This window comes from Gigantopelta aegis, chromosome 10 (genome assembly GCF_016097555.1).
Source record: "Gigantopelta aegis isolate Gae_Host chromosome 10, Gae_host_genome, whole genome shotgun sequence".
Lineage (NCBI taxonomy): Eukaryota > Metazoa > Mollusca > Gastropoda > Neomphalida > Peltospiridae > Gigantopelta > Gigantopelta aegis.
In genome coordinates this window covers 15,086,171-15,099,433 of record NC_054708.1, presented here as the reverse complement: position 1 = coordinate 15,099,433, position 13,263 = coordinate 15,086,171, and the positions used below count along the sequence as shown (strand labels likewise).

General features: G+C 36.6%; 1 protein-coding gene across 1 annotated transcript in view; it reads right to left on the bottom strand.

Moving 5' to 3' along the window:
• The window catches only part of LOC121383044 (patatin-like phospholipase domain-containing protein 7), a 48,751-nt gene that overhangs the window by 3,643 nt on the left and 31,845 nt on the right, over positions 1–13,263 (bottom strand). Inside the window, exons 21-30 of the mRNA XM_041512803.1 lie at positions 13,021–13,189; positions 12,483–12,665; positions 10,947–11,065; positions 9,454–9,610; positions 6,993–7,056; positions 5,590–5,712; positions 5,071–5,187; positions 4,402–4,550; positions 3,182–3,334; positions 2,116–2,232 (exon numbers count right to left, since the gene is read on the bottom strand). Coding sequence (XP_041368737.1) covers positions 2,116–2,232; positions 3,182–3,334; positions 4,402–4,550; positions 5,071–5,187; positions 5,590–5,712; positions 6,993–7,056; positions 9,454–9,610; positions 10,947–11,065; positions 12,483–12,665; positions 13,021–13,189 — 1,351 coding nt within the window. The remainder of the gene's footprint in view (positions 1–2,115; positions 2,233–3,181; positions 3,335–4,401; positions 4,551–5,070; positions 5,188–5,589; positions 5,713–6,992; positions 7,057–9,453; positions 9,611–10,946; positions 11,066–12,482; positions 12,666–13,020; positions 13,190–13,263) is intronic.

The following is a 13,263-nucleotide window of genomic DNA, read 5'->3' as shown; positions in this document are numbered from 1 at the left end:
TAACTTGGCTTTATCCTGTATATAGAGAATAACTAGTTACTGACGTAGGATATTGGCTTTATCCTGTATATAGAGAATAACTAGTTACTGACGTAGGATATTGGCTTTATCCTGTATACAGAGAATAACTAGTTACTGACGTAGGATATTGGCTTTATCCTGTATATAGAGAATAACATAGGATATTGGCTTTATCCTGTATATAGAGAACAACTAGTTAATGATATAGGATATTGGCTTTATCCTGTATATAGAGAATAACTAGTTAATGACATAGAATACTGGCTTTATCCTGTATATAGAGAATAAATAGTTAATGACGTAGGATATTGGCTTTATCCTGTATATAGAGAATATCTAATTAATGAAGTAGGGTATTGGCTTTATTCTGTATATAGAGAATAACTTGGCTTTATCCTGTATATAGAGAATAACTAGTTACTGATGTAGGATATTGGCTTTATCCTGTATATAGAGAATAACTAGTTACTGACGTAGGATATTGGCTTTATCCTGTATATAGAGAATATCTAGTTACTGACATAGGATATTGGCTTTATCCTGTATATAGAGAATAACTAGTTACTGACGTAGGATATTGGCTTTATCCTGTATATACAGAATATCTAGTTACTGACGTAGGATATTGGCTTTATCCTGTATATAGAGAATAACTAGTTAATGACGTAGGGTATTGGCTTTATCCTGTATATACAGAATATCTAGTTACTGACGTAGGATATTGGCTTTATCCTGTATATAGAGAATAACTCGTTAATGACGTAGGGTATTGGCTTTATCCTGTATATAGAGAATAACCTGGCTTTATCCTGTATATAGAGAATAACTAGTTACTGACGTAGGATATTGGCTTTATCCTGTATATAGAGAATAACTCGTTAATGACGTAGGATATTGGCTTTATCCTGTATATAGAGAATAACTAGTTACTGATGTAGAATATTGGCTTTATCCTGTATATAGAGAATAACTAGTTACTGATGTAGGATATTGGATTTATCCTGTATATAGAGAATAACTAGTTAATCTTGTAGCCCAGTGGTAAAGTGGTCGTTTGATGTGCGGTCAGTCTGGGATCGATCCAAGTCAGTGGGACCATTGGGCCATTTCTTGTTCCAACCAGTGCACCACAACTGGTATATCAAAGATCATGGTATGTGCTATCCTGTCTGTGAGATGATGCATATAAAAGATCCCTTGCTACTAATGGGAAAATGTAGTGGGTTTCCTGTCTAAGACTATATGTCAAAATTACCAAATGTTTGACATCAAATAGCCGATGATTAATAAATCAGTGTGTGAATCGGTGAAGTCATTAACACAGAAATTTACAAATGTTGCTATTGTTTTTTGTTCATACCCCTATGACAGTCATTATAATTACAATTTGAAAGATACTTACAAATAATAACACAAAAAAGTTGATATTTTATTCTGAATTGTTTTTGATTCTTAAACTATAGTGCTCAAAAGTACTAAACTGAATATAAAATGACATGATCAGATATGACTTTCCCTGACAACATTATTTTACATTTATTGAGAAATTAACAAACTTGCTTTGCTACGACTGGACCAATGAGATGATGTTAAATTGTATTAAATGTAAAGTAAATTTAATTACTGATTGATGTTGAGAAAACATTTTCAGCTGTTGATACCATTTTATCCTGCAGTCACTGTATACACTGGCAAGGTATGATGACTAGATAAATCTCTATATTTTCGGTCATTGACCAAAAATATAGGTCACGTGACATAAGCCCGACTCAACTCAAGTATTTTAGAGTAGTTTTCAGTAAACATACTCCTTAAATCATTTGTTGGAAGTACAGTAAATACAAATTACTTAATAATGATTTTCAGAATATTCCTGTAGGATTGCAGGATAAAAGAAATAACTGGTTGCTGTCTTAAGATATCAGATTTATTCTGCTCAGGTCGAATGGCAGGATAAAGCCAATATCTTAAGACAGTAACCAGTTATTCCCTACATACTTGATGTAACTACGAGACACCAAGAAAAATGAAAAAAAAACAAGCTTCAATTTTGACTGCTTTGATTACACAAAGTTAACATAATGCAATATGTACCTGTTTCTGATTTGTTTTTATTCCGATATCTTTTGCCCTCTCTGTGAAGAGCTTCTCAATGACGCCACCTTTATGCCAACCTTGGAACAACGTCTTCCCATGGTTATAGCCAACCTCCTATAAAGTATTTAACACTTGTAGACAAAACAGTCAATTCTAACATCTTAAATACTGTACCTCCATGATTAGACCCAACCTCCTACAATGTATTAACACTTCTCCTCAATTCTAATATCAGACGTCTACTATGATGTCCTAAATACTGTATCTCAACAAAAATATATTCTACTTTCAATCACCAAATATTGTTTAAATATGTACAAAATATTTTACATTGGAGCACAAAACAGCCTTCTTTTATACCCAAGACATTCTTTATCTTTACACAACACAAAGAAAACAGACTGTTTAATTAAGTTGACATCTCACTATGACTGCATTCATAACCCCCCCAAAACCCCCCAACAAACTCCAACAACAAAAAACTCCCAACCCAACAAGTACATGATGGTTTTAAGACAATATCTACCAGAAATAAATGCCTGCCTTCTTATTAATATACTCAACAAAATTAATAAAGGACCAGTAAATATTTTCGACATTTTTCATCATATATATGCTACAAAATATAAAAAACAAACACGTGTGTAAGATTTTTGGCATATATCACTGGCCAAAATTTACTCAGATATGGTTTAGCAGTTATCTGTGATCAAAACTTGCTCACATATTATTACACTAGCAAAAACTAACGAAAAAGATCTACTGACCCGTAATTAATTTTGTTGAGTATACTTAAACTAATGCAGCCTTTATGGTCTGACACAAGCAATTTTTCTTGCTTACGCAAAACAATTTCTGCATAGGCAAAAAAACTACTTGCATTATCACATACTAATACCGCTAAATTAATAATATATTTTACTCAAAATTACTGTGAAAATTTTACAATGGAAGCAACTGCTCTCCAACATAATTTCAAATATTGATTTTCAAACGATAAGCACTGAACTAATGCCTAAACAATAACCACCGATATGAATGTAGTACAAGGTGATACACTTACAGCTATTTCGTCATAGCTTCCGAACTGCAGAGTGCCGTACTTGTCAATGGGTGGCCGGACGTACTCACAGTAGTCACTGTTCTTCACCACATCCAACATTTTAACACACGACACGTATGCAAGACGGGCCTGAATCTCCGTCATGTCTGGAACCTGGGAACAAAACTCAACTATTACGAAGAGAATCCTGAATCATAATATCTCCCAATTCAACAACAGATAAATGCCAAATAAATAGAACAATAAAGCAACGAAACTATGTTTTATTATCAAAGCATAAAAAACATCAGTTTAGGAAATGTAAGTTCAAAATCATCCCCCACCCTCAACCAAAAAACCCCCCAACCCATAAGAATATCAGCTAAAGGCACAGAATAAGCACAACATTCATCATTCATGATTATCAACACTGACACTAACATACAAACCATACTTCTTTGATACACATTTTCTCCTGCTAATTAAAAATGATGATTTATAAGGATTATTTTGTTCATCATTTTTGGTTTTAAAAGCGAATGCTGTCATTAACCCCCTTCCATAGCATATGGCTTGTATGTTCATGAAAATGTTTTATAATTGTAAATGGCCCCATATTTTTAATAGTGAGAAAACTAAGCTTAAAAAAAAAAGAGTTTAAAAATCTACCATAACACAATTAGAAGTGTGTTCATTATTAAGTGGCAGGCGATCATTGCCTATTTTTCATACTTACAGTTATAAACCTATAATCATTCAGTAAAAATAGCTGCAGGCCTACTTTTCTAAATAGCCTCCTATTTTAAAAACTAATGAACGCTCTGATATTAATATTTAGCCAGGGTTACGATTAAGCAAGTGAAGCAGATTGACCAACTAACACTTCACAAACTGTATCTGAAAATGTAAAATTAACACACATTCTGAGAGTACTGCTAAAGCTATTCATTGTCCCTTACTGGACCCAAATTTGTTTTGTATCTCCTTAATTCAAGAATCATAACTCTGTGAAAAATGGGTAAATCACCATGAAAGTCAAACTTATTCAATAACAGTACATGATAAAGATATACACACAATTTCAACTAAATATCTCAAGGCATTGTAAAAACTATATGCGGGACAGACGGATGGATGGACAGACAGACAGGAAGACAAGACAGAAGGACGGAGATGAAACCTATAGTCCCCTCTGGTTCGTCCGGTAGGGGACTAAAAAGTACCACTTGATAAAGTCTTACTCTGACAGGCTCGGCCCAGGGGTTGAACCTCTTCCACAACAGCCACCAGCCGGATATCTTGTCACCATAGTTTGTGAGACTCGTCTGATCCTGACTACCAACGTCCACCGCTAACACCGTCTGAGCTCCCATCTCTCGACATACATCAGCTGAACAAATTAAGAGAAACACACAAATATATAATCATATATTTTTCGATAAGGAATATTTGTTTACTGTTACTTAGGCACAATTTAAACCATGGCCATTTGGTGTCTAACATAGGGCTATTTTGACACTTAGTTAAGATCAAGACTGAGAGAGAGAGAGAGAGAGAGAGAGAGAGAGAGAGAGAGAGAGAGAGAGAGAGAGAGAGAGAGAGAGAGAGAGAGAGAGAGAGAGAGAGAGATACATAGAGATATATAGAGAGAGTGTTTTACTTAAAACTTGTTTAAAGATTACATAAATAGTAAAAATACAAAAAGTATTATTCTCTTAGAATGGCCACAATTATTTTATGTAATACCACTACTAAAAGGGCGATAGTGTCAGATTACAGAGCACCAAATGGTCCAAGTAACTATTTTCCCAAAGAACTTCCATACTGAAATATGATTTAAACTGAGTATGCTTTTCTTATTTTCATGCATCTAAACAACATGCAGTGATAAGATGATGTTAAACACAAACCTGGCAGGTTGTTGACATATCCTCCATCAAGAAGCAGGTGCCCGTCGATGGGATCACACAGAGGGGGTAAGTACCCAGAGAGAGACATGCTGGCCCGCACGTACCGCCACAGATTACCTGCAATTCAAATCAAAATCAGACTGTCAACTACCAGCAGAAAGTTGGCCAACTCGATGGTTGCGTTGAGTTGTGAATGTGCTCAGACTAACAACTGGGCATTGCGGTGAGATGTAATGTGTGCTCAGTCTAGCAACAAATGTCGAGGCCGACTCATTTATTGAACCAGATATGACAGCTGTCATAGAAGTCGTATATGATGAAAATCAAATTGTAAGAGCGCTCAGACTAGCAACTCTAGTTGGCCAACTTTGTGCTGGCAATTGGTAGTCTGTCCCTAACATAAGATACACTTACCATTGTGATGAAAATCAAGTTGTAAGAGCGCTCAGACTGACAACTCTAGTTGGCCAACTTTGTGCTGGCAATGGATAGACTTAGCCTAGCATAAGATGCACTTACCACTGGTGTGTACACGCATGGATGAGTTGGTAATGTCTGTTGTGATACAGAAATAGGGAATCCACAGATCCTCAATCTGCGTGTCTTGGAAGACACATTCGATGCAGGCATTGAATGCTCCACCTAAGAAGTAAAAAAGAAAGAAATGTTTTATTTAACGACGCACTCAACACATTTTATTTACGATGATATGGCGTCAGACATATGGTTAAGGACCACACATGTATTGAGAGAGGAAACCTGCTGTCGCCACTTCATGGGCTACTCTTTTTCGATTAGCAGCAAGGGATCTTTTATATGCACCATCCCACAGACAGAATAGTACATACCATGGCTTTTGTTACACCAGTTGTGAAGCACTGGCTGGAATGAGAAATAGCCCAATGGGTCCACCAACAGGGATCGATTGTAGACCAACCACGCATCAAGTGAACACTTTACCACTGGGCTACATCCCACCCCTAGGGAGTAAAAAGTTTGTTTTGTTTAATGACACTACTAAAGCATATTGATTAATTAATCATCGGCTATTGGATATCAAACATTTGGTCATTTTCACACATAGTCTTAGAAAGGAAACCAACTAAATCTTTTGATTTGTAACAAGGGATCTTTTATATCCACCATCCCATAGATAGGATTGCACATACCATGGCCTTTAATATACCAGTCATGGTGCACTGAGTGAGAAATAACCCAATGGGCCCACCGATGAGGATTGATCCCAGACCAACAGCGCATCAAATGAGCACTTTACCACTGGGATACGTCCCACCCCACCTAGGAAGTAAGACTAGCTCATCAGTAACCAAAAACAGACCTATTTTTAATCAAAATATAACAGACAGGTGCCGAGATGAACATCAACAGTTGCAATTGTTACCCAATGCATATGATTAAAATATTCAGGTTCATATCAAAGTATTACGTCCCACTAGAACATAAAGTGGGACGTAAGACCTCAACATCATATGATGACATCATATGATTGACAGACTATGATCTTACCAGAACATCAATCAAACAAATCCTGTGATATAAATTAATATTGATTTTGGATAATCAATAGGATATTAAACTTGCTACAACTGTGTATCATGTTGATGTCCCTTGTGAACTAATTTTCACTGTCCCTCCCTAAAGCTTATGACAATGAAAATTATTTCACTCGGAGCATAAACAAGATATGAAATGGAATCTTGTTTAATATCCTATGAATAGAGTTTGTTTTGTTTAACGACACCACTAGAGCACATTGATTAATTAATCATCGGCTATTGAATGTCAGTATCCTATAACTAGAAACCAAAGTTTCATTATGGATCTAAGACTTACAGTTTGTGAGAAACACAAAAACGTAATGTTGAGTTAAATGTAGAAAGTCTCAAAAGAAATAAAATTACCTGTGAACATTGAAGTTATTGGGTATGTCATGTCCATGACGGTCTTCCACAGAGATTTCATTCCCTACAAATTAAAGAAAACTTACAATGTTTTCTATTTTAAACCAATAGCATCTTCCTTCTCACTACAATTAATGCAGATCCACACACACCCCACCAATACCATACTGAGGACTAACACACAATTCACAAATACCAGTTAACACTCAAGTAAGCGTAACATGTTGTTATTTAAGAATTGAACATAATTATTTAAGTATAAAACAGAACTGCTTTACACACTATGTATAGCGTACAAAGGTGTAGCGCCCATTATGCATGTGCGTAATGCAAAAAAATCTGGGAATAGGTCATGGCTGTCTGTAACTTTCTATAAAATATCCTCTTAAAATTGACTCGAAAATGAAAGAAAAAAATGCCTCAGAAAAGGCTCAGAATGCATCTACAGGTGTCCCGAGTTTCAAAATTTTCATGGGGGGGGGGGGGGGGGGCCCCGAATCTCCCTGCTCAGCAATGCCTTCAGCTTTCATAATCCTAAAAAATTTCTGGCTAAGCCCCTGGCATATCAATGGACCAAAATCCAACTTGGAGTAGTTTACAGTTCAATGGGTACACTCATTTCTCTCCAACTAGCCACTGATCTTTATCCTGACCAACTCAGATAGCGGAGGTTATCCATGTAAATGATTTCGTAATACATATTTCAGATTACGGGAATGTTTCAACTTTCAAGATTTACCGACTGACCCTGACACTACCATACTTGTGTCTGGGGTCAATAAACTAGATGTATGTATATGCATTGTAATGTACATATACTGACCAAAATAAGAAACTTCCGCTAACTTTGCTTGAACATAACTTGATGAAAACAAACCGGGGGAATAATTGTTATATATGCGTTTAAAGAGTGTTCTATGATGCATCGTTTGGTGCAAAAATCATGGCCATAGGTTAACAGAAACTGGGAGAAATTTTGACCAAGTGTGGTAGGGGTTAAAAACAAAAACACCCACTTAATAATGGGTATGACCACCTCTTGAATTGCCCACTGCAGTGCATCACAGGCACATAGAATTGACTAAAGTGTTGATTTCTGCCTGTGGAATATTGTTCCATTCCTGAATTAGCGCTTGAAGTTCGTTGACGTTAGTGGGTGGGTTGGGACGACGCCTCAATCATCTGTCCAGACTATCCCAGACATGCTCGATGGGGTTGAGATCAGGACTTTTAGCGGGCCAGTCATCAATGAAATCAATGTTATTTGTCCTAAGAAAATTTACAGTGTCTCTAGCTGTATGAGAGGTGGCATTATCATGCTGAAAAATCGAGATGTTGGCGTTGTTATGGAACAGAGGAATGACGTGAGGAGCGAGAATGTCATCGCGGTAACGTTGGGAATTTAAATGGACATCAATGACGACTAGTGGTGAACGATAACCATGGGCAATGACTACCCAGACCATGACAGAACCCCCACCCCCGAAACGATCAGCATAGCGTTCATTTCTCCTACGGTAGATGCGCACCCTGCCATCACCACGTTGTAAAGAAAATCTGGATTCATCCGAAAAAAGAATGGTATTCCAGCGTCGCCGTATCCAACGAGTGTGTACACGTGCCCAATTAAGACAATTTAGACGATGACGTTGTGTTAAAACGCATCCGACGTAAGGACGTCGTGCATGTAAACCATTCTCCCGCAGACGATTATGAACAGTTTGCCCACTGATTCGGTTATTATGAAGCCCAAGTGTGTTAGCAGCAGTAGCAGTGGCAGTTTGGAATCGATTGCGCAAATGCGTGTTCATGATATAGCGGTCTTGACCACGCGTTGTAACATGCAGACGTCCACGACGTGGCAAGTCGTTGGTGCTTCCTGTCGTTCGAAATCTTACGCGAAGATTTCGTATCGCTCGACTAGAACTCCCAACATGCCTTGCAACGTCTTCTGTCGACATGCCAGCATCAAGCATGCCAATCGCCCGTTCGCGTAAATTATTGAGTATTCTTGGCATACTAAAAATGCTACAATGTAAAAAACATTAATTTTTTTACAAATTTTAAAGCGTTTTCGTTCACTTGACAACAATGTCAGTAAGACAAGTAAAACAAATTGACAAATACTACACGGGACATGTCGAACCATACATGCACATGCAAATTCAATTTCACGTTGTCGACGATTAACAGTGCAAAAATAATCGATAAAATTCATGAATCCTAATAATACAGCTCAAGGCTAATACTACCTATATAATTTCATTACACAATGAATTCTTTAACACAACAAATACTACACGTACAAATCGGAAGTTTCTTTTTTTGTTCAGTTTATGTGTGGATCACGTTGTGAAGTGATCGCCAATCCAAATAAACATATTCGAATATTAAAATTTGTTTTTATCGACTGCAAAGTTGTGATGCTCAATGGATGTTTTTTAATGTTTGAGACACTTACGATAGCCCATTCCCTGGCTCTCTGAATGAAGCGTGGGAAGTTGCGTTCCTCGCACCACAGAGCTCCAATAAAAGAACCCATGCTGGTGCCACCAACCATGTCAATAGGAATCCCAGCCTCGATGATGGCTTTAATCATCCCAACATGGGCTAAACCCCTAAAAAATAGAACAGAATAAATGTTTAATGACACCCAGCATGAAAAATACATCGGCTGTTGGGTGTCAAACTATCCCTGAAAAATAAGCATCATGTAACAGCAAAGTAATGACAAATCACTTCAGAATCTATTGCTCATAAAAGGGGCGGGACGTAGCCCAGTGGTAAAACGTTTGCTTGATGTGTGTTGGTCTAGGATCGATCCCCGTCGGTGGACCCATTGGGCTATTTCTCATACCAGCCAGTGCTCCACAACTGGTGTAACAAAGGCCGTGGTATGTACTATCCTGTCTGTGGGATGGTATATATAAAAGATCCCTTGCTGCTAATCGAAAAGAGTAGCCCATGAAGTGGCGACAGCAGGTTTCCTCTCTCAATATCTGTGTGGTCCGTAACCATATGTCTGATGCCATATAACTGTAAATAAAATGTATTGAGTGCGTCGTTAAATAAAACATTTCCTTCCTTCCTATTGCTCATAAGAGTTATTGAACGTTTACTCAAAGAAATGGCAGAGAAAGGAACTGTTATATCACTTGAATGACACCTCAGCACACAGTTTTAATGGTGATCATCAGATGTAAAACACACATAGCGATTGTAACACTTGAGTTGAAGAAGAAACCTGTACTGTCTGGCAGATAGGGAACACTTAATGAATAGCAGTGAAGGATCCTTTGTAGCACGTTTCTTATACAACACAGTATACAGTCAGAATACAGTGCACAAATGATTGAAATAGAATGTAATCAAAGCATAAGTTTTTTATATTTATTATTGGCTACTGCATGTCAAACATTTGATAATTCTAACATATAGTCCTTATAAAACACCTGCTCAGCCCTATACGTTAATTTTTCCATCTAGGAGCCCAATGGCGCCTACATGTACTTGTATTTTTATATAGAGTATGAGTATGAAATGTTTTAGTCACCAGAGTAGAGGGCTGCTGCTATATTTTTGCATCAGCAGCATAGGGATTTTTATACACTTCCTCATAGAAAAAAAAAAACATATACTAACTATGGCACTTGTTGAGAAGGACAAAAAAATCCCAATCAAACAATAGTATCCATTGAGGGCGTTTGATCCTAAAAAACAAACCAAATAAGGTGAACGTTCTACCAACTGAGCTAGATACCACCAGAATATAGTTAAATGATGTCTATCAAAAATTATTTATTCTTATCTATTTGTACAACCACATGACCTGCTATTGATGCAAAAGAAAAGCAAAAAAAAAAGGAAAAGGTATTACAAACCATTCAGATAAAAACCTAAAACATCATCTTCATGATGAAAAATATGAGAAGCATATCAATTCAGTACATTTACCTTGCACCACCTCCTCCCAAGACCAAACCAATCGATGTTCCAGTCAGAAATCTTGCCAGTCGTGAGAAATCTGAAAATCTGTCTGGTTTCATTTCAAACAATTTCTCATACACTTCTCGCTAGAAAAGAAAATGAGGACAAGCTTTGAGTAGTACTAACCAGCACATTTCATCAACTTACTCTGCCATAATATATATTAGTGAAGAATTTCTAAATATTCTAAATTGTACATAACCAATAAAATTTGTAGTTAATATTTTAAAACAAAGAAAAGTGTTTAAACAATAACAGTAATAGGGATTATTCTCATTTTAGCTGTTAATTTTATTATTCAACTGTACATCAAAAACACCATGTGATTAATTTCGATCTAAAATTCCAACTTCAGCAGATCAAGTATCAGGACTCATTGTAAGATTTCAAGCCATCCGATTGGCTTTTAGGATGTTCAGACCAGTCTACTAACAAAATGAGACAAAACTGTTGTGAGTACATTATTGTAATAGATTTTAAGTGAGTGCAATGTTTTGGAGGTGGCTTAACGAAGCTGCTTACTTTAAAAAAGCAGCATCCTATTTTGAAAGACAATGAAACAAATTGAGACAAAACTGTTGTGAGTATATTATTGTAATAGATTTTAAGTGCAATGTTTTGGAGATGGCTTAACAAAGCTGCTTACTTTGAAAAAGCAGCATCCTATTTTGAAAGACAATGATACAAATTGAGACAAAACTATTATGAGTAGGCGTCACGTCAGTCGACATACTGTATACTGTATACAGTGAATTCCCCAATTCATATTTCCTGCCGTTTTGCACGACACTCACCGGAAATGGAAATATAATAAAAGAAAAAAGATTTTTATTTCTCAAAATGGTGGCTTTTGTTTAGATTTTTTTCAACTGAAAATACCTTGATATTTTGAGTTCAAAATGTGGTTTTCGGCAAGTATTTTTGCTTAACAACAATAGCGGCACGTCACGGTCATTTTCAGGGATCGATAACTGATTGTGACAGCTAATTTGATAATACATTTGATCATTTTACCAACAACGAAAATCACCAAATATTGCTATATGAATTGTAGTTAGAGTTTAAAAAATATTCTGGTCAGTAAACCATTGTTATCGGGAATAATGGACATAAATACTGGACAGCTGGCCACAAATGCCCATAAGTAAATGCAACTTTTTCGATTTTTTTTGCCTAATTATAATCACCATTAGCTGATCTAAAAATAATAAAAATTACAAAAAACCTATGAAAATAATACTTACCGATTCATATATGAACTTTATTTCATGTATTTATAAAACATTTAAGTGAAAATATGTGAGTAAAAATTATAAACTTGTACCCACTCAACGTGGTTTTTGTTAAAAATTAATCCAGTAGTCTAAAGGTTAAGTGCAATGTTTTGGAGGTGGCTTAACATAGCTGCTTACTTTGATAAAACAGCATCCTATTTTGAAAGACAATGAACATCCTACCCATTGCTTTTTTCCCCATCGATGAGAGAGAAAACTCCCAACGTACCTGTTTGGCTACTGGCCTCTTACTGAAGACCCTGGGTGGACAGCGGATGTGATGATGTGAGGAACACCAGCCGCGAGAGTTGAGCCACTCGACTGTGTTACGCGGTTTATCCGAGTCCTGTCGGTGAAGCAGAACCAACTCTTTCTGAGCTCTCACTGCGATACGCTCCAACTGCTTTTCAATCTACAAGTCATTAAAATAAAATAACACTGTTGTATAAATTCCTTCAAATTTGAACAATATAGCAATAAGCACTAAATCTGAATGTCAGAACTGTTTTTCTTAGACAGAAACAATATCTCTGTCCAGGGCAGAGTTGTAAAGGGCATTTTGGCAAAGTTGTGATTGCTTTCATGGATTTCTATCAGGTGCCTTGTCTATAGGACTACCCTTCCATAAGAGAGCATTTGCCAGTTAATGACATAGGATATCAGATTTATGCTATTCAAACTATACACACAATATTTTGTATTACACTTTGTTATTTCAGCTATATCTTAAGTCTATAGTATTTTGGTATGACATAATAGTACTGTACCTCTCCAACAGTGGGTTCATTTTCTGCCAGACCCACAATGAGAATACAGTCTGCCTGTCGAATACAGTTCTTAGTCCACTTGGTGAGAGTCATGTCACACTGGTACAGCACCATGCGGTGGATGTCTTCCTGCTGACCTAGCCAGCTGAACAACCGGAACTCATTGACACTGAAATAAATAACAACCGGAACTCATTGACACTGAAATAAATAACAAAACCAGAACTCATTGACACTAAAATA